The following is a 25,779-nucleotide window of genomic DNA, read 5'->3' on the forward strand; positions in this document are numbered from 1 at the left end:
CCAGGCAACCTTTCAGAAGGCTCCACAGCCAAATGCAGCCAATTGATTGTAAACAAGCAACAGGGCCTTGAAAAAACAAGAAAAACAAAGCCATAATTCTACCAAAAACCCAAAAGTAAATTAGTTTGATGCAGTGGCTCTCACACCATTTTATGGGATTGATTTTCCCTTTAATGGGTCTGTTATTTTTTCTTTATCTACAACCCTAATCCTTTAGTATGGGCTCTCGGACACTTTCTTTGGCTGTGGAGGAGCAGCTTCGTAGCCTCTGCCTGAAGGACTTTCCATGTGGGCATGGCTGTTGGGTGAGTCCACAAGCCATTTATGTATGAAGCTTTTTTGGCCACACATCAGATCAGGTTGGTGCAAAAGAGGGCAGACAAACTTGTGTGATTTCACTCAAAGATCCCAAAGTCTCAATGGAATGGAATGGATGGGGCCAGAGCTATATATATATATATATATATATATATACACAGTGAGGGGAAAAAAGTATTTGATCCCCTGCTGATTTTGTACATTTGCCCACTGACAAAGAAATGATCAGTCTATAATTTTAATGGTAGGTTTATTTGAACAGTGAAAGACAGAATAACAACAAAAAAATCCAGAAAAACGCATGTCAAAAATGTTATAAAATGATTTGCATTTTAATGAGGGAAATAAGTATTTGACCCCTCTGCAAAACATGATTTAGTACTTGGTGGCAAAATCCTTGTTGGCAATCACAGAGGTCAGACGTTTCTTGTAGTTGGCCACCAGGTTTGCACACATCTCAGGAGGGATTTTGTCCCACTCCTCTTTGCAGATCTTCTCCAAGTTATTAAGGTTTTGAGGCTGATGTTTGGCAACTCGAACCTTCAGCTCCCTCCACAGATTTTCTATGGGATTAAGGTCTGGAGACTGGCTAGGCCACTCCAGGACCTTAATGTGCTTCTTCTTGAGCCACTCCTTTGTTGCCTCGGCCGTGTGTTTTGGGTCATTGTCATGCTGGAATACCCATCCACGACCCATTTTCAGTGCCCTGGCTGAGGGAAGGAGGTTCTCACCCAAGATATGACGGTACATGGCCCCGTCCATCGCCCCTTTGATGCGGAGAAGTTGTCCTGTCCCCTTAGCAGAAAAACACCCCCAAAGCATTTTTTCCACCTCCATGTTTGACGGTGGGGATGGTATTCTTGGGGTCATAGGCAGCATTCCTCCTCCTCCAAACACAGTCAGTTGAGTTGATGCTAAAGAGCTCCATTTTGGTCTCATCTGACCACAACACTTTCACCCAGTTGTCCTCTGAATCATTCAGATGTTCATTGGCAAACTTCAGACGGGCATGTATATGTGCTTTCTTGAGAAGGGGGACCTTGCGAGCGCTGCAGGATTTCAAATCCTTCACGAAGTAGTGTGTTACCAATTGTTTTCTTGGTGACTATGGTCCCAGCTGCCTTAAGATCATTGACAAGATCCTCCCGTGTAGTTCTGGGCTGATTCCTCACCGTTCTCATGATCATTGCAACTCCATGAGGTGAGATCTTGCATGGAGCCCCAGGCCGAGGGAGATTGACAGTTCTTTTGTGTTTCTTCCATTTGCGAATAATCGCACCAACTGTTGTCACCTTCTCACCAAGCTGCTTGGTGATGGTCTTGTAGCCCATTCCAGCCTTGTGTAGGTCTACAATCTTGTCCCTGACATCCTTGGAGAGCTCTTTGGTCTTAGCCATGGTGGAGAGTTTGGAATCTGATTGATTGATTGCTTCTGTGGACAGGTGTTTTTTATACAGGTAACAAGCTGAGATTAGGAGCACTCCCTTTAAGAGTGTGCTCCTAATCTCAGCTCGTTACCTGTATAAAAGACACCTGGGAACCAGAAATCTTTCTGATTGAGAGGGGGTCAAATACTTATTTCCCTCATTAAAATGCAAATCAATTTATAACATTTTTTACATGCGTTTGTCTGGATTTTTTTGTTGTTATTCTGTCTCTCACTGTTCAAATAAACCTACCATTAAAATTATAGACTGATAATTTCTTTGTCAGTGGGCAAATGTACAAAATCAGCAGGGGATCAAATACTTTTTTCCCTCACTGTATATATAGTACATGGCTCTTGATGGTGCCATCCAGCGAGCAAGGTCACCTCTTGGTGGTGGTTTCCAACTCTTTTCATGTACAAAGTAGTGGATATGAATGAGGTGGTACAAAATACCATTGATTAACAGAAATGGAATGCTTTTTACCTCAACGGCATGTTCCTGTGCTGTTGTGTTTAGAGCAAATCCAGAGGGAGTATCTTTGAGGAACAGAGTTGGGGCTACAGCGAGCAGGACGAGGGGAGAGAAGGTGCAGCCAAGGAGGAGGAGGAGGCCCTTATGGAGCACTTGACCAGTCCACTGTCCCCATGGCGACATGAGGGGTCATGGAGCCCCCAAGCCCCAACCCTGAGAGAGCTGTCCGTGCGAAAACCTGAACTTCTCCATGGCAACTTCATATTCAGCCACTTCAACACCCTACGTATTGTAGACAAGGGTGTGAGTATCTTAGCTGTCTGATAGCCAATGCTCACAAGCCTTGATTCATATGTTGAGCAATCTTTTGTCTCCAGTTTATATTACCAGCCTTTATATACCTGTCCTACTGAAATAAACAATTCATCCAACATTTTATTTTGTACAGTAATCGGCAATTATAGTAAGACGTGCCATCACTTTGAGCAGGACAGGCACAATACGAAAACAATGTGTGATGAATGCATTATTTGATAAGTCCCAGCAGTGTCGTCTCGCATTTTCAGGAAAAGACCAGCTATATAGAGGAAGACCGTCCCCCATATGTTCCTATCTATTTGAATGTGAATTCATACTGTCAGTGAATGGGTCTTTGTGTGTTCATCAGGTCTCCATAGTTGATGATGGCTTGCTCAGGTTCTCCAATCTAAGAGAGTTAGTGCTGAGTGCCAACAAAATTTCTGAACTACAAGCAGAGTACCTGCCCTGCACTTTACAAGTGAGTCACACAACACAGGGAGAGGAGGGGCTGTGACACATCAACCCATGTCTCATTGAATCCCACCACAGGGACACTCAGAGCGCCATTCATGTGCACTGAACTATAGTAGGAGGAGTGATTCTGTGGAGTTAGGGTTGAGCCGGGGTGTGGACATGAATCTAGGATGGGTTAGGGTTAGGGTTGAGCCGGGGTGTGGACATGAATCTAGGGTGGGTTAGGGTTGAACCGGGATGTGGACATGAAGCTAGGATGGGTTAGGGTTGAGCCGGGGTGTGGACATGAAGCTAGGATGGGTTAGGGTTAGGGTTGAGCCGGGGTGTGGACATGAAGGTAGGATGGGTTAGGGTTAGGGTTGAGCCGGGGTGTGGACATGAAGCTAGGGTGGGTTAGGGTTAGGGTTGAGCCGGGGTGTAGACATGAAGCTAGGGTGGGTTAGGGTTAGGGTTGAGCCGGGGTGTGGACATGAAGCTAGGATGGGTTAGGGTTGAGCCGGGGTGTGGACATGAATCTAGGGTGGGTTAGGGTTAGGGTTGAGCCGGGGTGTGGACATGAAGCTAGGATGGGTTAGGGTTAGGGTTGAGCCGGGGTGTGGACATGAATCTAGGGTGGGTTAGGGTTGAACCGGGATGTGGACATGAACCTAGGATGGGTTAGGGTTGAGCCGGGGTGTGGACATGAAGCTAGGGTGGGTTAGGGTTGAACCGGGATGTGGACATGAAGCTAGGGTGGGTTAGGGTTAGGGTTGAGCCGGGGTGTGGACATGAAGCTAGGATGGGTTAGGGTTAGGGTTGAGCCGGGGTGTGGACATGAAGCTAGGGTGGGTTAGGGTTAGGGTTGAGCCGGGGTGTGGACATGAAGCTAGGGTGGGTTAGGGTTAGGGTTGAGCCGGGGTGTGGACATGAAGCTAGGGTGGGTTAGGGTTGAGCCGGGATGTGGACATGAAGCTAGGATGGGTTAGGGTTGAGCCGGGGTGTGGACATGAATTTAGGGTAAGGAGTAGGGTCGGGGTTAGGGTTATAACTTTTAATATCATTGGGATGTTTTATGAACACTGATGCATATAGTGATCGTCTTTGATATCACTGCACAGTCCTTCAATTCAATGCATTTTATGCGTTCGTTTGAAAGGTTTTGGAGCTCTACGCCAACCAGGTTTCCAGCCTTAAAGGTCTCAGCAGCCAGCCTCTACCCTGCCTTCAGCATCTGGGTCTGGGCTGCAACAGGCTGGGTTCCCCCGCAGACATCCAGTACCTCACTGGAACTCTATGGTAAGTGCTCACACACAGGGCAAGTGACAAGCAGTACAATTTCAATACTCATCTGCACTTGCTCACAATCACCAGCAGATGACAACAGACTCTAGCATTAATAGGAAGGGACGTTACATGTCTTAGCGGTCATGTGAATAATAATAACTTTACATTTACATTTAAGTCATTTAGCAGACGCTCTTATCCAGAGCGACTTTAATTGTATAGCGCTTTTCAATTCAAGTAACAAAGTTATGCACATCATAAAATAATAAAATAAAAGTTCTAACAAAAGTAACCTTTGCGGGTGAAACGGAAGATCTTAGGAAAGGGGGATACCTAGTCAGTTGTACAACTGAATGCATTCAACTGAAATGTGTCTTCCACATTTAACCCAACCCCTCTGAATCAGAGAGGGGCGGGGGGCTGCCTTAATCGACATCCATGTCATCGGCGCCCAGGGAACAGTGTGTTAACAGCCTTGATCAGAACGACTGATTTTTACCTTTTGGTTACTGGCCCAACGCTCTACCCGAAACCTACCTGTCGCCCATCGATTAGGGCCACAACATATTATAGTTACTAAAATACTATTTTCATAAAAAATATTAACTAGCTATCATGTATATTTATTTAGTTGCTATACCATCTATTCCCAATATGAGAAACATACTTTTTTTTTACCATTGCTGTTCAGGTTGTTTGTGTGGTCAATCAAACATTGTTATGAGTGATGAAAAGGCAGATCCCATACATACAGAGGTAGTTCCACAGCTTCCTCTCACCAGTTGTCAGCTCAGCCCTTGCATTCTGACTCCCTCTTCAGGCCGCGGCTGGTATCTCTGGACCTGAGCTGGTCTGGCTTCCAAGGACAGCGGGCCCTTGTGGATGCCCTGGCCACCCTGCCTAGCCTGAGGACCTTGGTGCTGGAGGGCAACCCCCTTACCCTCACCCCTTCCTACCCAGGCTTCATCCTCGACAGCCTCCCGCGGCTGCTCTACCTGGATGCCACACGGGTCACACCGGATGATCACCATCGCTTTGAAGGCCTGGCCAAGATGAGAGGTTAAGCTATCAATCACCACACTATCACCACTGTCTTACATTATATAGTGTGACGACTACGTCTGCGCTGATCGGTTGAGGGATGAGCGTTGTGTAGGAGCGTTGTGTAGGAGTGTAGGACCTGACGTAACAATGCGCTAATCACAAGAATTATTTTTTTAGTTTTTTATTTCACCTTTATTTAACCAGGTAGTCCAGTTGAGAACAAGTTCTCATTTACAACTGCGACCTGGCAGTTGTAATGATAGTTGATCTGATTGTACATCGGATTCGCCAGGTATGAATCAGCACCCCTTACCTGTTCAATGATGTGGACACATAGTGTATTTTCATATTGAAGGAGCCTGCCTTACAGTGATTATTGACAGAACATTCTACTCACTAAACCAGTTATTATCTTCCTTTTTATCTCAGGCATTTCCCAGCAGTGTTCTCATCACTCTGTTAGGCCTGTGCATTTCATCATCAATGAGAGCCAAGTACCCTAGCTAAAAAATCAATTAGATTCAGCCGATCACATACAGTGCCTTCAGAAAGTATTCATACCGCTTTACTTATTTGACATTTTGTTGGGTTACAGACTGAATTCAAAAGACATTACAGCCTGAGATTAAATAGATTTTTTCTCACCCATCTTCACACAATACGGCATAATGACAAAGTGAAAACAGGGTTTTAGACATTTTTGAAAATGAAATTCAGAGTATACATAAGTATTCACATCCCCGAATCAAGACATGTTAGTCAGTACATGTTAGTCTTTTTGGGTAAGTCCAGAAGAGATTTGAACAACTGGATTGTACAATATTCGCACATTATTCTTAAGAAAATTATTCAAGCTCTGTCAATTTGGTTGTTGATCATTGCTTGACAGCCATTTTCAAGTCTTGCCATAGATTTTCAAGCCGATATAAGTCAAAACTGCAACTAGGCCACTCAGGAACATTCAATATCGTCTTGGTAAGCAGCTCCAGTGTTTATTTGACCTTGTGTTTTAGGTTATTGTCTTGCTGGAAGGTGAATTTGTCTTGCTGGAAGGTGAATTTCTCTCCCAGTGTCTGTTGGAAAGCAGACTGAACCAGGTTTTCCTCTAGGATTTTGCCTGTGCTTAGCTCTATTCCGTTTTTTTTTTCATCCAAAAAAACTCCTTAGTCCTTGCCGATGACAAGCATACCCATAACATGATGCAGCCACCACTATGCTTGAAAATATGAAGAGTGGTACCCAGTGATCTGTTGGATTTGCCCTAGGACATAAAGTTAATTTCTTTTGCAGTTTTACTTTTGTGCCTTATTGCAAACGTGTTTTGGAATATTTGTATTCTGTACAGGCTTCCTTCTTTTCACTCTGTCATTTAGGTTAGTATTGTGGAGTAAATACAATGTTGTTGATCCATCCTCAGTTTTCTCCTAGCACAGCCATTAAAGTCTGTAACTGTTTTAAAGCCACCATTGGCCTCATAGTGAAATCTGAGTGGTTTCCTTCCTCTTCGGCAACTGAGTTAGGAAGGACGCCTGTATCTTTGTAGTGACTGGGTGTATTGATACACCACCGAAAGTGTAATTAATAACTTCACCATGCTCAAAGGGATATTCAATGGATGAAATTCAATAGATGCCCTTCTTTGTAAGGCATAGGAAAACCTCCCTGTTTTTGCGGTTGAATCTGTGTTTGAAATTCACTGCTTGACTGAGGGACCTTACAGATAATTGTATGTATGGAGTAGTCAATCAAAAATCATGTTTAACACTATTATTGCACACATAGTGAGTCCGTGCAACTTATTATGTGACTTAGTCACATGTTTACCCTTAAACGTATTTAGACTTGCCATAACAAAGGGGTTGAATACTTATTGACTCAAGACATTTCAGCTTTACATTTTTTATTAATTTGTAAAAATGTGTAAAAACGTCATTCCACTTTGACATTATGGGGTATTGTGTGTAAGCTAGTGACACAATTTAAATGTAATCAATTTTAAATTCAAGCTGTTAACACAACAAAATGTGGAAAAAGTCAAGGGGTGTGAATACTATCTGAAGGCACTATATACAGTTGAAGTCGGAAGTTTACATACACCTTAACCAAATACATTTAAACTCAGTTTTTCACAATTCCTGACATTCAATCCTAGCAAACATTCCCTGTCTTAGGTCAGTTAGGATCACCACTTTATTTTAAGAATGTGAAATGTCAGAATAATAGTAGAGAGAATGATTTATTTCAGCTTTTATTTCTTTCATCATATTCCCAGTGGGTCAGAAGTTTACATACACTCAATTAGTATTTGGTAGCATTGCCTTTAAATTGTTTAACTTAGGTCAAATGTTTCGGGTAGCCTTCCACAAGCTTCCCACAATAAGTTGGGTGAATTTTGGCCCATTCCTCCTGACAGAGCTGGTGTAATCGAGTCAGGTTTGTAGGCCTCCTTGCTCGCTTTTTCAGTTCTGCCCACACATTTTCTATGGGATTGAGGTCAGGGCTTTGTGATGGCAACTCCAATACCTTGACTTTGTTGTCCTTAAGCCATTTTGCCACAACTTTGGAAGTATGCTTGGAGTCATTGTCCATTTGGAAGACCCACTTGCGACCAAGCTTTAACTTCCTGACTGATGTCTTGAGATGTTGCTTCAATATATCCACATAGTTTTCCTCATGATGCCATCTATTTTGTGAAGCGCACCAGTCCCTCCTGCAGCAAAGCACCGCCACAACATGATGCTTCCACCCCAGTGCTTCACGGTTGGGATGGTGTTCTTCGGCTTGCAAGCCTCCTCCTTTTTCCTCCAAACATAACGATGGTCATTATGGCCAAACAGTTCTATTTTTGTTTCATCAGACCAGAGGACATTTCTCCAAAAAGTATGATCTTTGTCCCCATGTGCAGTTGCAAACCGTAGTCTGGCTTTTTATGGCAGTGTTGGAGCAGTGGCTTCTTCCTTGCTGGGCGGCCTTTCAGGTTATGTCGATATAGGACTCGTTTTACTGTGGATATAGATACTTTTGTACCGGTTTCTTCACAAGGTCCTTTGCTGTTGTTCTGGGATTGATTAAAACTTTTCGCACCAAAGTACATTCATCTCTAGGAGATAAAACACGTCTCCTTCCTGAGCGGTATGACGGCTGTGTGGTCCCATGGTGTTTATACTTGCATACTATTGTTCGTACAGATGAACGTGGTACCTTCAGGCGTTTGGAAATTGCTCTAGGATGCTCTAGGAAATTGCTCTAGGATGAACTAGACTTGTCTACAATTTTTTTGAGGTCTTGGCTGATTTCTTTTGATTTTCCATGATGTCAAGCAAAGAGGCACTGAGTTGAAATAAGTTAAATAATATGTCTGTAAACAATTGTTGGAAAAATTACTTGTGTCATGCACACAGTAGATGTCCTAACTGAATTGCCAAAACTATAGTTTGTTTAACAAGAAATTTGTGGAGTGGTTGAAAAACGAGATTTAATGACTCCAACCTAAGTGCATGTAAACTTCCGACTTCAACTGTTGATAATGGAATTTATATCTTTAAGGTAATGACTAAAGGATTCCACCCTGAAATGTATAACTGTGTAAAGAATTAGAATTATAAGACTGTAATTCTCTAATGTGTGTGCATAGGACAAGTTAAGACTTTACTATTTAGCAATGTAAGTGAGACATTCAAGGAAAAGAGAAACTGTTAACAGACAACTTGTGACAGACAACTTGTGACCACTGTGAAACTGATAACACGAAGGAGGTCTCCCCACCCAGGGAGGGGAGAAACCGTTAGGCTTGCAGTAGATTATGTGACATGTGGCAGGATATGATAAGCAATGTATGTGTTGGAGAAGACTTGTAAACAGCATTGACAGTGTTAGAGAAGAGGAGGGGCATTTATAAGGGGTATGGTCTGACCGAATGTGAGGTATAAAAGGATATGTGCATTGTATCATTTTTTTTAGAGCTCTCTGAATAAAGAACTAACCTTTTGCAGACTCCTGGGACTTTGTCAAATTCTTCTATTAACCAGGGCCTTAAAACCTCTGGGGAATTGGTCAAAGCTTATAGTGAGTTGAGTTAATATCATTGGAACTAGAAATTATCGTGACAACTGTATCTCTGTATTATGCGTGTGGGAATACTTTGGAACAGATTTACAAAAATGAAATCACTTGGAGCTGATTTGCTGGTGTTTTTACAGTCTTTTATGTCCAACAAGTCAAATAATAAAACTTGGGGGGCCAAATAAAATCACCTTGGGAAAATGTATCAGCCTGCTTTTGAAGAGTAAGATGGTTATGTTCCATCCACAGACCAGATAGTGGACCAGGCCATGGCAACAGTGACAGTGCGAAGGATCAGGGGTGTCCCGGACCCACTGCTGACTGTGGATGAGAGTGTCCCTGAGTTCCCTGTGGTCAGCTACAGCTACTTTGTCAACTATGAGTTCCTCAGCCAATCACCCCCTGGCAACAAGGCATGATATCCCATTTTTCTGTTTAGTCATTCAACTTAATTGATTGTCATATTACAATCTAGTTATTGATTGGTCACAGCAGGCTGGCAGTGACACTGCATCCACATCTGATCCAATGGCACCCATAGCGGAGAAGATGGATGGGGGCATCGTTGGTATCTATCAGACACCAAAAGAGAACTGTGAGGAGGAAACAACCAACACTCCAAAACCAGACACCACAGCCAGGACAATGGAGAGTTTGGAAACGAACCATTGTTCCATTGATGGTAAGCAACTTTCAGTGCTTTCAGAAAGTATTCATACTCCTTGACTTATTCCGCATTTTGTTGTGTTACAGCCTGAATTCATAATGAATTAAACTGATTTTTTTTCTCTCACCCATCTACACACAACAACCCATAATGACAAAGTGAAAACATATTTTTTGAAATCTTTGCAAATTTATTGAAAATGAAATACAGAAATAATTCATTTACATATGTATTCAAACCCTTTTGCTATGACACTCCAAATTGAGCTCAGGTGCATCCAATTTCCTTTGATCATCCTTGAGATGTCACTTCAACTTGATTGGAGTCCACCTGTAGCTAATTCAATTATTTGGACATGATTTATAAAGAAACACACCTGTCTATATAAGGTCCCACAGTTGACAGTGCATGTCAGAGCCAAACTATACCATGAAGTCCAAGGAACTGTCCAAAGAGTGCCGAGATAGACTTGTGGTCATATATCTGGGGAAGGGTATAAAACAATTTCTAGAGTGTTGAAAGTTTCCAAGAACACAGTGGTCTCCATCATTAAGAAATTGAAAAAATATGGAACTACCCAGACTCTGCCTAGAGCTGGCCTTCTGAGCAAATGGGCAAGAAGAACCTTGGTCAGGGAGGTGACCAAGAACCCAATGACCATTCTGACAAAACTACAGAGTTCCTTGGCTGAGATAGGAGAACCTGCCTGAAGGAAATGTCTCTACGGCACTTCACCAATCTGGGCTTTATGGGAGAGTGGCTAGATGGAAGCCACTCCTGAGAAAAAGGCACATGACCGCACGCCTGGAGTTTGCGAGATCTCAGATCTTAAGGCAAATGATTCTGTGGTCTGATGAGACAAAAATGGAACCTTTTGGCCTGAATGCAAAGCGCTATGTCTGGAGAAAACCAGGCACAGCACATCACCCGACGAACACCATCCCTACAGTGAAGCATGGTGGTGGCAGTATCATGATATGGGGATGCTTTTCAGCGGCAGGGACTGGTAAGGATAGAAGAAACAATGAATGGAGCCAAATACAGGCAAATTCTTGATGAGAACCTGCTTCAGAGTGCAAACCAATTTAGACTGGGGCAAAGATTTACGTTCCAACAGGACAATGAGCCCAAGCATACAGCCAAAGCAATGCTGTAATTGCTTTGAGAATGTGAATAAGAATGTGAAAGTCCTTGAGTGGCCCAGCCAAAACCCAGACGTGAATCCCATTGTAAATCTGTGAAAAGACTTGATGATTGTTGCGCCCTATTTAACGTCACAGAGCTTGAGAAAATCTCAAAATCCAGATGTGCAAAGCTGATCCAAATGTACAGTGGGGGGAAAAAGTATTTGATCCCCTGCTGATTTTGTACGTTTGCCCACTTACAAAGAAATGATCAGTCTATAATTTTAATGGTAGGTTTATTTGAACAGTGAGAGACAGAATGACAACAAAAAAATCCAGAAAATGCATGTCAAAAATGTTATAAAATGATTTGTATTTTAATGAGGGAAATAAGTATTTGACCCCTCTGCAAAACATGACTTAGTACTTGGTGGCAAAACCCTTGTTGGCAATCACAGGGATAAGACATTTCTTGTAGTTTGCCACCAGGTTTGCACACATCTCAGGATGGATTTTGTCCCACTCCTCTTTGCAGATCTTCTCCAAGTCATTAAGGTTTCGAGGCTGACGTTTGGCAACTCGAACCTTCAGCTCCCTCCACAGATTTTCTATGGGATTAAGGTCTGGAGACTGGCTAGGCCACTCCAGGACCTTAATGTGCTTCTTCTTGAGCCACTCCTTTGTTGCCTTGGCCGTGTGTTTTGGGTCATTGTCATGCTGGAATACCCCTCCACGACCCATTTTCAATGCCCTGGCTGAGGGAAGGATGTTCTCACCCAAGATTTGACGGTACATGGCCCCGTCCATCGTCCCTTTGATGCGGTGAAGTTGTCCTGTCCCCTTAGCCGAAAAACACCCCCAAAGCATAATGTTTCCACCTCCATGTTTGACGGTGGAGGTGTTCTTGGGGTCATAGGCAGCATTCCTCCTCCTCCAAACACGGCGAGTTGAGTTGATGCCAAAGAGCTCCATTTTGGTCTCATCTGACCACAACACTTTCACCAGTTGTCCTCTGAATCATTCAGATGTTCATTGGCAAACTTCAGACGGGCATGTATATGTATTCTTGAGCAGGGGGACCTTGCAGGCGCTGCAGGATTTCAGTCATTCACGGCGTAGTGTGTTACCAATTGTTTTCTTGGTGACTATGGTCCCAGCTGCCTTGAGATCATTGACAAGATCCTCCCGTGTAGTTCTGGGCTGATTCCTCACCGTTCTCATGATCATTGCAACCCCACGAGGTGAGATCTTGTATGGAGCCCCAGGCCGAGGAATATTGACAGTTCTTTTGTGTTTCTTCCATTTGCGAATAATCGCACCAAATGTTGTCACCTTCTCACCAAGCTGCTTGGTGATGGTCTTGTAGCCCATTCCAGCCTTGTGTAGGTCTACAATCTTGTCCCTGACATCCTTGGAGAGCTCTTTGGTCTTGGCCATGGTGGAGAGTTTGGAATCTGATTGATTAATTGCTTCTGTGGACAGGTGTCTTTTTTACAGGTAACAAGCTGCGGTTAGGAGCACTCCCTTTAAGAGTGTGCTCCTAATCTCAGCTCGTTACCTGTATAAAAGACACCTGGGAGCCAGAAATCTTTCTGATTGAGAGGGGGTCAAATACTTATTTCCCTCATTAAAATGCAAATCAATTTATAACATTTTTGACATGTGTTTTTCTGGATATTTTTGTTGTTATTCTGTCTCTCACTGTTCAAATTAACCTACCATTAAAATTATAGACTGATCATTTCTCTATCAGTGGGAAAACGTACAAAATCAGCAGGGGATCAAATACTTTTTTCCCCCACTGTAACAGTTTAGCTTCCGTCCCTCTCCTCGCCCCTACCTGGGCTCGAACCAGGGACCCTCTACACACATTGACAACAGTCACCCTCGAAGCATCGTTACAGATCACACCACAAAAGCCGCGGCCCTTGCAGAGCAAGGGGAACAACTACTTCAAGGTCTCAGAGCGAGTGACGTCACCGATTTGAAACGCTATTAGTGCACACCCCGCTAACTAGCTAGCCATTTCACATCGGTTACACTCACCCCCCTTTTGACTTCCTCCTTTTCCGCAGCAACCAGTGATCCGGGTCAACAGCATCAATGTAACAGTTTAGCTTCCATCCCTCTCCTCGCCCCTACCTTGGCTCGAACCAGGGACCCTCTGCACACATTGACAACAGTCACCCTCGAAGCATCGTTACCCATCGCGCCGCAAAAGCCGCGGCCCTTGCAGAGCAAGGGGAACAACTACTTCAATGTCTCAGAGCGAGTGACGTCACCGATTGAAACGCTATTAGTGCGCACCCCGCTAACTAGCTAGCCATTTCACATCGGTTACACATACCCAAGATGACTCAAAACTGTAATCGCCGCCAAAGGTGCTTCTACAATGGTGTATGTATATGAAATATTTCTGTATTTCATTTTCAATAAATATGCAAAAGATTCTAAACATGTTTTCACTGTGTCATTATGGGGTATTGTGTGTGTGTGTGTATATGGGTGAGAGAAAAATAAAATGGATTAAATATATTTACATTTACATTTTTAGTCATTTAGCAGAGCGACTTACAGTAGTGAATGTATACATTTCATTAAAAAAAATTCCTTCCGTATATGTAGGCTGTAACACAACAAAATGTGTCAAAGGGTATGAGTACTTTAACTACCACACAGAAGGCTTCCTGAGCACTAGGCTTCCTGTATTTCAGGTTCTCATCATAAATTAAGGTAGTCTGATCATGATGATAAAACTTTTGCCAAGTATCAGAGAACACTATGCAGAGTTGTTAAGGGATATTGTTTCAGAAATGTTAACTGAATCTTGTTTTCTTACCTTCAGAGGAGTTGTATTTCCTCCAATTTTAATACAAGCTTTACAGAAAGCCCTGTGATGTGAAGATAGACTTCCAGTCATTGCGATAATGCTAGTTTGCATGGCTTGCTCAACTACCTTCAAACTGCACGCACAGACACAAAACTACTATCCATGAGTTCATCTGACTCTGGGTAAGTAGAAAATTATTACCAAAATCTCACACTATCCCTAGATTAATATTTGAGGGACGCAGGACCGTGCTTAGGATGCCTTTTAATTCGATTCCACTAGGTGATTCTTGAAACCTCCATCGCCTGATTGAGCTTTCACTGATCTCATCCTCTGTCATCTATAAAATCATTCTGTGTCTTTAGTTAGTAACAACTATTTCTCTCTCTCTCTCTCTCTCTCTCTCACTGCCCCCATTTTGCAGTGATAATGAACAGCACACATAAGCTGGCATGGGCAGAGTCCATGGACTATGACCACACAAGTGTGCATAGTGTTGGTGACCTGGGGTCCTTCAAGTCCTTTGTCCTTCGTGGGCTCTGGTTGACTGTGGAGGAGGAGAAGGTACAGAACAAAATAGACGCTCTGCACCATGCAAACAAAGACAGTTCACATACTCCCACACCCACATACTGAGTACTCTAGATGCATAGATTTATGTTTAGGTTGATGCATGGATGTCTTGTGAGGATTGAGTTATTGTTATCTGACTATTATTTGGCTTTTTTTTTAGGTCCTCTCATGGCCTGCCCCTTCAGGAGAACAGCCAATAACCAAATCTACAACAGAAAAGAAAGGGGGGAAAGAGGTGATGTTACACAATTTGTAATCTCTCATGGAAGTGACAAACCTTCACCAGAATTTTACTTCTGGGTAAACGAGCTTATACAATTTAACAGTCCTTATAGTCTGGTGATGGAAAAGCTCTCAACAATGTCATTTTTTCAGAGAGGTTAATAGTTTCACTTAACAGCTGATAAACCTTTTCCTTGTTAGTGGCACAGTATCACATGCCATAACCTGTTTTTCAGCATAGTCATGTAGAAGGTCATTGCTTCCTCATATACTTTATGTGGCTTTTGCATGTTTGTGGTTAACACAATGGGGGAGGGAAATTCACTTCCATGACACTCAAACTGGTCAAGTTACAGTACATCACATTTTTGAAATGGTTACAATCACTTACAAGCCATGGTAGTGTGAAAAAAACTTTCAGATACACTATTAAAAAAGCATAACCATTAATCTGACGAGATTACGTCCAGTAAGTCCATTTTGTTTGTTTTTTTTAATTAATTTTTTATTTCACCTTTATTTCACCAGGTAGACTAGTTGAGAACAAGTTGTCATTTACAACTGCGACCTGGCCAAGATAAAGCAAAGCAGTGCGACACGAACAACAACACAGAGTTACACATGGAATAAACAAACATACAGTCAATAACACAATAGAAAAAAGTTTATATACAGTGTGTGCAAATGAGGTAAGATAAGGGAGGTAAGGCAATAAATAGGCCATAGTGGCGAAATAATTACAATTTAGATATTAAACATTGGAGTGATAGATGTGCAGAAGATGAATGTGCAAGTAGAAATACTGGGGAGCAAAGGAGCAAAAAAATAAATAACTATGTGGATGAGGTAGTTGGATGGGCTATTTACAGATGGGCTATGTACAGGTGCAGTGATCTGTGAGCTGCTCTGACAACTGGTGCTTAAAGTTAGTGAGGGAGATATGGGTCTCCAGCTTCAGTGATTTTTGCAATTCGTTCCAGTCACTGGCAGCAGTGACCAGTGAAATATACCTGCTGGAGCGCGTGCTACGGGTGGGTGTTGCTATGGTGACCAGTGAGCTGAGATAAGGCGGGGCTTTACCTAGCAAAGACTTATAGATGACCTGTAGCCAGTGGGTTTGGCGACGAGTATGAAGCGAGGGCCAGCCAACGAGAGCATACAGGTCGCAGTGGTGGGAAGTATATGGGGCTTTGGTGACAAAACGGATGGCACTGTGATAGACTGCATCCAATTTGCTGAGTAGAGTGTTGGAGGCTATTTTGTAAATGCCATCGCCGAAATCAAGGATCGGCAAGATAGTCAGTTTTACGAGGGTATGTTTGCCAGCGTGAGTGAAGGATGGTTTGTTGCTAAATAGGAAGCTGATTCTATGTTTAATTTTGGATTGGAGATGCTTAATGTGAGTCTGGAAGGAGAGTTTACAGTCTAACCAGACACCTAGGTATTTGTAGTTATCCACATATTCTAAGTTGGAGCCGTCCAGAGTAGTGATGCTGGATGGGCGGGCAGGTGCGGGCAGCGATCGGTTGAAGAGCATGCATTTAGTTTTACTTGCATTTAAGAGCAGTTGGAGGCCACGGAAGGAGTGTTGTATGGCATTGAAGCTCGTCTGGAGGTTTGTTAACACAGTGTCCAAAGAAGGGCCAGAAGTATACAGAATGGTGTCGTCTGCGTAGAGGGGGATCAGAGAATCACCAGCAGCAAGAGCAACATCATTGATGTATACAGAGAAGAGAGTCGGCCCGAGAATTGAACCCTGTGGCACCCCCATAGAGACTGCCAGAGGTCCGGACAACAGGCCCTCCGATTTGACACACTGAACTCTATCAGAGAAGTAGTTGGTAAACCAGGCGAGGCAATCATTTGAGAAACCAAGGCTGTCGAGTCTGCCGATAAGAATGTGGTGATTGACAGAGTCGAAAGCCTTGGCAAGGTCGATGAAGACGGCTGCACAGTAATGTCTCTTATCAATGGCGGTTATGATGTCGTTTAGGACCTTGAGCGTGGCTGAGGTGCACCCATGACCAGCTCGGAAACCAGATTGCATAGCGGAGAAGTTCTGTGGGATTCGAAATGGTCGGTGATCTGTTTGTTAACTTGGCTTCGAAGACCTTAGAAAGGCAGGGTAGGATAGATATAGGTCTATAGCAGTTTGGGTCTAGAGTGTCTCCCCCCTTTGAAGAGGGGGATGACAGCGGCAGCTTTCCAATCTTTGGGGATCTCAGACGATACGAAAGAGAGGTTGAACAGCCTAGTAATAAGGGTTGCAACAATTTCGGCTGATCATTTTAGAAAGAGAGGGTCCAGATTGTCTAGCCCTGCTGATTTGTAGGAGTCCAGATTTTGCAGCTCTTTCAGAACATCAGCTATCTGGATTTGGGTTAAGAAGAAATGGGGAGGCTTGGGCAAGTTGCTGTGGGGGGTGCAGGGCTGTTGACCAGGGTAGGGGTAGCCAGGTGGAAAGCATGGCCAGCTGTAGAAAAATGCTTATTGAAATTCTCAATTATTGTGGATTTATCGGTGGTGACAGTGTTTCCTAGCCTCAATGCAGTGGGCAGCTGGGAGGACGTGCTCTTATTCTCCATGGACTTTACAGTGTCCCAGAACTTTTTGGAGTTTGTGCTGCAGGATGCAAATTTCTGTTTGATAAAGCTAGCCTTTGCTTTCCTAACTGCCTGTGTATATTGGTTCCTAACTTCCCTGAAAATGTGCATATTGTGGGAGCTATTTGATGCTAATGCCGTACGCCACAGGATGTTTTTGTGCTGGTCAAGGGCAGTCAGGTCTGGAGTGAACCATGGGCTATATCTGTAACGGGCTATATCTGTTGTTACAAATATCTATATTTGTAACAACGTAAGCTACCATTTCAGTCATCAGACGATTTTCTCTGCCTTTTTACAGTATGTAGTAATCCAACACATGATATGTCTAATGGAAACCTTTTATGAACGCATTTATGGTGACAGATTCGACTAGCACAAAATAAGTATTGTTTTGTCTATTGGACAGTGTGCGCGACCACCAAGCAACACTTGTTCCAACCAAAAATCAAAAGACAAGAAGAAGAAGAAAGACTCAATAATGGACCTGGTCCAGGACACTCCCATCAGAAGAACCCTGGGCTCGATCCATGTGCCACTACAGGACCTGGTGTCTGGTGATCAGAGAGTTGATGCCCTGTGCAACCTTGGGGTGCTGCTCACAGAGCAAAGCACCAGGGCCATGCCACCCCGAGATAAGGTACTCTGTAGCTTGTGACTCTCCTCTTTCTCTGCAAGCAAAGTACAACTATCAAAGTGAAAATATGTGCCAAAGTTGACACCAGAGCCCCCTTGCTCTACATGATCTATATTAAAGTATTGGGGCAATTCCACAGTACTGGAATTATGCTGAGACTTATTTTTCACTTTAAACAAAAACCATAGAACAGTGACTACTTTGAAGAATTTACACAGTAAATAAATGAAACATGTAGGTCTACTGGAAAAACTATGCAGATGCAAAGTATGGTAACAGAATTATGATAAAATCTACTTCAGTTTTATTCTGTTACCAAACATTGTATCTGCAGAGTTCTTCCTGTAAATGTACACTGCTCAAAAAAATAAAGGGAACACTTAAACAACACAATGTAACTCCAAGTCAATCACACTTCTGTGAAATCAAACTGTCCACTTAGGAAGCAACACTGATTGACAATAAATGTCACATGCTGTTGTGCAAATGGAATAGACAACAGGTGGAAATTATAGGCAATTAGCAAGACACCCCCAATAAAGGAGTGGTTCTGCAGGTGGGGACCACAGACAACTTCTCAGTTCCTATGCTTCCTGGCTGATGTTTTGGTCACTTTTGAATGCTGGCGGTGCTTTCACTCTAGTGGTAGCATGAGACGGAGTCTACAACCCACACAAGTGGATCAGGTAGTGCAGCTCATCCAGGATGGCACATCAATGCGAGCTGTGGCAAGAAGGTTTGCTGTGTCTGTCAGCGTAGTGTCCAGAGCATGGAGGCGCTACCAGGAGACAGGCCAGTACATCAGGAGACGTGGAGGAGGCCGTAGGAGGGCAACAACCCAGCAGCAGGACCGCTACCTCCGCCTTTGTGCAAGGAGGAGCAGGAGAAGCACTGCCAGAGCCCTGCAAAATGACCTCCAGCAGGCCACAAATGTGCATGTGTCTGCTCAAACGGTCAGAAACAGACTCCATGAGGGTGGTATGAGGGCCCGACGTCCACAGGTGGGGGTTGTGCTTACAGCCCAACACCGTGCAGGACGTTTGGCATTTGCCAGAGAACACCAAGATTGGCAAATTCGCCACTGGCGCCCTATGCTCTTCACAGATGAAAGCAGGTTCACACTGAGCACATGTGACAGACGTGACAGAGTCTGGAGACGCCGTGGAGAACGTTCTGCTGCCTGCAACATCCTCCAGCATGACCGGTTTGGCGGTGGGTCAGTCATGGTGTGGGCTGACATTTCTTTGGGGGGCCGAACAGCACTCCATGTGCTCGCCAGAGGTAGCCTGACTGCCATTAGGTACCGAGATGAGATCCTCAGACCCCTTGTGAGACCATATGCTGGTGCGGTTGGCCCTGGGTTCCTCCTAATGCAAGACAATGCTAGACCTCATGTGGCTGGAGTGTGTCAGCAGTTCCTGCAAGAGGAAGGCATTGATGCTACGGACTGGCCCGCCCGTTCCCCAGACCTGAATCCAATTGAGCACATCTCGGACATCATGTCTTGCTCCATCCACCAACGCCACGTTGCACCACAGACTGTCCAGGAGTTGGCGGATGCTTTAGTCCAGATCTGGGAGGAGATCCCTCAGGAGACCATCCGCCACCTCATCAGGAGCATGCCCAGGCGTTGTAGGGAGGTCATACAGGCACGTGGAGGCCACACACACTACTGAGCCTCATTTTGACTTGTTTTAAGGACATTACATCAAAGTTGGATCAGCCTGTAGTGTGGTTTTCCACTTTAATTTTGAGTGTGACTCCAAATCCAGACCTCCATGGGTTGATAAATTGGATTTCCATTGATTATTTTTGTGTTATTTTGTTGTCAGCACATTCAACTATGTAAAGAAAAAAGTATTTAATAAGATTATTTCTTTCATTCAGATCTAGGATGTGTTGTTTAAGTGTTCCCTTAATTTTTTTGAGCAGTATATTTTTGTGACATTTTCTGTGGAAATTATTAAAAGTAAACCTTGTACACAGAATTCTATGGTTTGTTAAACTTTGAAATCAATGGTTTTGATTTGGTATACATTTTAAAGTGAAAAATCTGAGTCTGTATTAAAAAGAAACAAACCATGGAATGAACCATGAAATTGCCCATTGTCATTTGTAAATGATCCATAAGAGACCTTGACAGAAATAAACAATTGTGGTCAAGGCAAATAAAGAGTCATGAATCTCTTCTAGTCAATAGAGATAGGCCTATACAGTGCATTCGGAAAGTATTCAGACCCCTTCACCTTTTCCACATTTTGTTACGTTACAGCCATATTCTAAAATGGATTACATCTTTTTTCCCCCCTACACTCAATACCCCATAATGACAAAGTGTAACAGTGTAGGTTCCGTCCCTCTCTTCGCCCCAACCTGGGCTCAAACCAGGGACCCTTGCACACATCAACAACTGACACCCACGAAGCATCGTTACCCATCGCGCCACAAAAGCCACGGCTTCTGCAACGCAAGGGGAACAACCACTTCAGGTCTCAGAGCGAGTGACGTCACCGATTGAAACGCTATTAGCGCGCACCACCGCTAACTAACTAGCCATTTCACATCGGTTACACTCACCCCCCTTTTGACCTCCTCCTTTTCCGCAGCAACCAATGATCCGGGTCAACAGCATCAATGTAACAGTGTAGGTCCCGTCCCTCTCTTCGCCCCAACCTGGGCTCGAACCAGGGACCCTTGCACACATCAACAACTGACACCCACGAATCATCGTTACCCATCGCGCCACAAAAGCCGCGGCTTCTGCAACGCGAGGGGAACAACCAATTCAGGTCTCAGAGCGAGTGACGTCACCGATTGAAACGCTATTAGCGCGCACCACCGCTAACTAACTAGCCATTTCACATCGGTTACAAAAGCAAAAACAGGTATTTAGAAATTTGTGCAAATGTATGAAGAACAGAAATACCTTTATTTACATAAGTATTCAGACCCTTTGCTATGAGACACAAAATTGAGCTCAGGTGCATCCTGTTTCCATTGATCATCCTTGAGATGTTTCTACAACTTGATTGGAGTCCACCTGTGGTAAATTCAATTGATTGGACATGATTTGGAAAGGCACACACCTGTCTATATAAGGTCCCACAGTTCACAGTGCATGTCAGAGCCGAAACCATGAAGTCCAAGGAACTGTTCAAAGAGCGCCGAGATAGACTTGTGGTTATATATCTGGGGAAGGGTATAAAACAATTTCTAGAGTGTTGAAAGTTTCCAAGAACACAGTGGTCTCCTTCATTAGAAAATTGAAAAGATATGGAACTACCCAGACTCTGCATAGAGCTGGCCTTCCGACCAAACTGAGCACAGTTTGGTCGCAACTGTGGGTTGACATACACTGTCAACCCACAGTTGGCAGTGCATGTCAGAGCAAAACCCATGCAATGAGGTCGAAGGAATTGTCTGTAGAGTTCTGAGACAGGATTGTGTCGAGGCACAGATCTAGGGAAGGGTACCAAAAAAATGTCTGCAGCATTGAAGGTCACCAAGATCACAGTGGCCTCCATCATTCTTAAATGGAAGAGGTTTGGAACCAACAAGACTCCTAGAGCTGGCCGCCCGGCCAAACTGAGCAATCGGGGGAGAGGGGCCTTGGTCAGGGAGGTGACCAAGAACCGATGCTCACTCTTACAGAACTCCAGAGTTCCTCTGTGGAGATGGGAGAACCTTCCAGAAGGACAACCATCTCTGCAGCACTCCACCAATCAGGCCTTTATGGTAGAATGGCCAGACGGAAGCCACTCCTCAGTAAAAGGCACACGATAGCCCGCTTGGAGTTTGCCAAAAGGCACCTAAAGGACTCGTAGACCATGAGAAACACGATTCTCTGGTCTGATGAAGCCAAGATTGAACTCTTTGGCCTGAATGTCAAGCATCACGTCTGGAGGAAACCAGGCACCGCTCATCACCTAGCCAAAACCATCCCTACGGTGAAGCATGGTGGTGGTAGCATCATGCTGTGGGGATGTTTTTCAGCGGCAGGGACCGGGAGACTAGTCAGGATTGAGGGAAAGATGAATGGAATAAAGTACATAGAGATCCATGATGAAAACCTGCTCCGGAGTGCAGGTTCACCTTCCAAAAGGACTACAACCCTAAACACACAGCCAAGACAACGCAGGAGTGGCTTTGGGACAAATCTCTGAATGTCCTTGAGTGGCCCAGCCAGAGCCCGGTCTTGAACCCGATTGAACATCTCTGGAGAGACCTGAAAATAGCTGTGCAGCAACGCTCCCCATCCAACCTGACAGAGCTTGAGAGGATCTGCAAATAAGAATGGGAAAAACTCCCCAAATATAGGCGCCAAGCTTGTAGCATCATACCCAAGAAGACTCAAAGCTGTAATCGCTGCCAAAGGTGCTTCAACAAAGTACTGAGTAAAGGGTCTGAATACTTATGTAAATGTCATATTTCAGTACATTTTTTATACATTTGCAAACATTTCTAAACACCTGTTTTTGCTTTGTCATTATGGGGTATTTTGTGTAGATTGATGAAGAAAAAAAACTCTTAAATCCATTTTAGAATAAGGATGTAGCGTAACAAAATGTGGAAAAGTCAAGAGGTCTGAATACTTTCCGAATGCACTGTACATGTATGACATGCTTTGTAATTTTCTGCAGGACCCAAGTAAGAAAGCCAAACATGACAAGAAGAAGGAGGACAAGAAAACTAAATCAAGTGCTGACAGTGCAGGGGGGCAGAAGAATGTTGCTCCACCCTCTAAAAGTGAGAAAAAATACATAGCAACTGTGTAGGCGTTGATCAGTTCTTAGGACAGTTTTACCTGGATGAAAAATAGAATACCTTAGCCTTGCTAGTTTCTAGAGAATAATATATTTGTGCAAGGGACACAATGTACGGGGGAAAAAATTACAATTCCACGTAAAATGGTACTAAATAAATTGTTCATAAGATTAAATATTTCCCTTCATACTTATAGGTAACGGAAAAGGATGGAAGGAAAGCGAGGCAGATTTCTGCATGGACGACAACTCTGCTCCCAGTCCAAACCAGTTCGAGTCAATGACTGTGGAGTTCACTGTGCATCTGGATAAATGGCATTCAGCCTCAGAAGCTCATCACCTGGTTCACCCATGATGAGCCATCAGCCCAGCTATTTTTATGAAGAAAAACAAAAAGTTGTCATGACAAATTTGGGGATTAAAACCAATTACGAACTCAAATTGGTCAAATGTATGATAATACAATGCACCCTTTTTGTACCTCATGTTCGTAGTAGCTATATCAAAATATTGGGAAATTCCATTTTCAAAAGTGCATGGATCTCATAGCAGGAACTGGACATAGTCTACAAAAGTCACAAGGAATGAAGAATATCCAAATGACAAAGCGCAAGGCACGCCCTTCAAGGTTATAGGATCAATTGGTGACAATACATGTAATGCAACTTCCCTTCAGGGCAGTGAGGTAACTTGAATTTAGTAGTCAATTCGCAACGATTTTTCAAGACAAATAGCATAACTTCTTAAAAACGCGGGTATAGTAGTATTTGTAAAGAATTATAACTGGATCAAGCAAATTATAAACGAAGTATTTCAGCAACAGGTGCGCACATTGATTGTGCATCCTTCCCGCTAAGGATTGTATGGTGGTAAATATGGAACAGCACTTCAGTTCCCCCCTGAAACTCACGTCCTAAGTAGGCTACAACTATTTTGATGGTCTCTTCGTCTTTGTTTTTAATATCAAGTAAGTGAATTAGTGTTTTATTGAAACTCTTTTTTTAATGGCTAAAAATAAAAATGTTTGAATAGGCGCATAAAAGATGAAAAAAATAAACCAAATATCTTGGGCTTGATAGGATCAATTATCAATTGTTAATCAATCACGCATTATATTGTATTTCCTTGTTTTATAATAAGTAAATACAGTCTAGTATAAAATAACTAGTGTAACTAGTATATCATTGACAAATAGTTTTGTGGTGTAGCCTAAACTATTATCAACTATTATCATAAGGTTCTTTAGGCTACACCTGAGTGCTGGAACATTATTGAGGTTTTTCAGTTTCTGTTTATAAAACACACAAGACATCTTGCTCTTAAAAGAAAATCTGAATTAAACAAAACTTAAATTGTAACTAAATCAAGTGAGTGTTGGACCCTGTTTCCTTTTTATAGGCCTATGGGAATCACAGGAGGTTGGTGGCACCTTAATTGGGGAGGACGGGCTCGTGGTAATGGCTGGAGCGGAATTGGTGGAATGGTTTCCAATACCATTCCATTTGCTCCATTCCAGCTATTATTATGAGCAGTCCTCTCCACTGATGGGAATTGCTTGTTGGCTTCGTTCAAGCACCCTGTTATTGCTTTACGAAATAAGCAACACAATCTCACATTCAATTAGTACAAATATGTACAAAAAGTATTTCAGCCGATTTTCTGCATTTCTGTGTGAAAATACACACATTTGTTGTGCGACTTAATTCGTAGGAAAAGACACACTTTTGTGTTACTTCATTTATAGGAAAATACTGTTTTGGGGGGCAAACATCTAAGCAATCTTTTTAAAGTTATTAGAGCGATGCATTTTGGGAAATGTTCTTTTACGCTGCCTTTTTATGTGTCCCACATAAAACAAACGTGTTAACAACCCAATATTGTTAATCAACCATGTTTTATTAATGCCAATGCTGTTTTCTATGCTTGTTTTTGCTTAATACTTGGGTATAATGGTGCTAAGCCGCGCAAAAACGCACAAAATCTGCTGAAATACTTTTTGTAGATATTTGCACGAATTGAGTGTGAGATTGTGTTGCAATAAGATAGAATAGGGCCGACATATGCAGCTTTTAACAAATGCAGTCTCTGCTAAAGCGGGAACATTGCCTTTAAATTTCAATTACGATGTAAAGCTGAACTTCTATGATGCGGATTGAATAGAGCCCCTAATTTACCTGTCTAGACACCCACTTGTTAAGCATAGCCTAGGTCCAATGTTGCATTCATAACCAAGTGGGAAACTCTTCTATCATCTAACTTTACCCACAATCTGACCTCTGACATCACCCACTAAGAAAATGACCTTGATAACAGCATTTTTGTCAGTTAAATTAAAAAACAAAACATTATTTATAAAAAACAATTTAAGAATATGGCTTTTGAACACTATGATTTGTTTACAAGCATAATAGCTGTAATTGTAGTTTATGGTTGACACAGCTTGTGGTCAATTAGCATCCAACTGGTATTTCCGACATCACAACTGGTAATTACCACCTTGCAGCACTACATATTCAAATCAAATCAAATTTATTTTTATATAGCCCTTCGTACATCAGCTGATATCTCAAAGTGCTGTACAGAAACCCAGCCTAAAACCCCAAACAGCAAGCAAAGCATGTGAAAGAAGCACGGTGGCTAGGAAAAACTCCCTAGAAAGGCCAAAAACCTAGGAAGAAACCTAGAGAGGAACCAGGCTATGAGGGGTGGCCAGTCCTCTTCTGGCTGTGCAGGGTGGATATTATAACAGAACATGGTCAAGATGTTAAAATGTTAAAATGTTCATAAATGACCAGCATGGTCAAATAATAATAATCATAGTAGTTGTCGAGGGTGCAACAAGCACGTCCGGTGAACAGGTCAGGGTTCCATAGCCGCAGGCAGAACAGTTGAAACTGGAGCAGCAGCACGGCCAGGTGGACTGGGGACAGCAAGGAGTCATCATACCAGGTAGTCCTGAGGCATGGTCCTAGGGCTCAGGTCCTCCGAGAGAAAGACA

At 43.2% G+C, this 25,779-nt stretch overlaps 1 protein-coding gene across 2 annotated transcripts in view; it reads left to right on the forward strand.

The window, feature by feature from the left end:
• The window catches only part of LOC106580366 (leucine-rich repeat-containing protein 43), a 27,597-nt gene continuing 1,818 nt past the window's right edge, over positions 1–25,779 (forward strand). Inside the window, exons 1-12 of one of the 2 annotated variants that reach the window (XM_014161327.3) lie at positions 2–305; positions 2,265–2,522; positions 2,887–2,997; positions 4,129–4,268; positions 5,077–5,315; positions 9,612–9,775; positions 9,855–10,044; positions 14,408–14,547; positions 14,717–14,791; positions 17,791–18,021; positions 22,659–22,764; positions 22,979–23,748. In XM_014161327.3, coding sequence (XP_014016802.1) covers positions 219–305; positions 2,265–2,522; positions 2,887–2,997; positions 4,129–4,268; positions 5,077–5,315; positions 9,612–9,775; positions 9,855–10,044; positions 14,408–14,547; positions 14,717–14,791; positions 17,791–18,021; positions 22,659–22,764; positions 22,979–23,136 — 1,899 coding nt within the window. In that variant the 5' untranslated portion in view covers positions 2–218 and the 3' untranslated portion in view covers positions 23,137–23,748. The other variant, XM_014161328.3, reaches the window with a different exon arrangement.

Source organism: Salmo salar, chromosome 20, assembly GCF_965601325.2.
Source record: "Salmo salar chromosome 20, fSalSal1, whole genome shotgun sequence".
In the NCBI taxonomy this organism is placed as follows: Eukaryota; Metazoa; Chordata; class Actinopteri; order Salmoniformes; family Salmonidae; genus Salmo; species Salmo salar.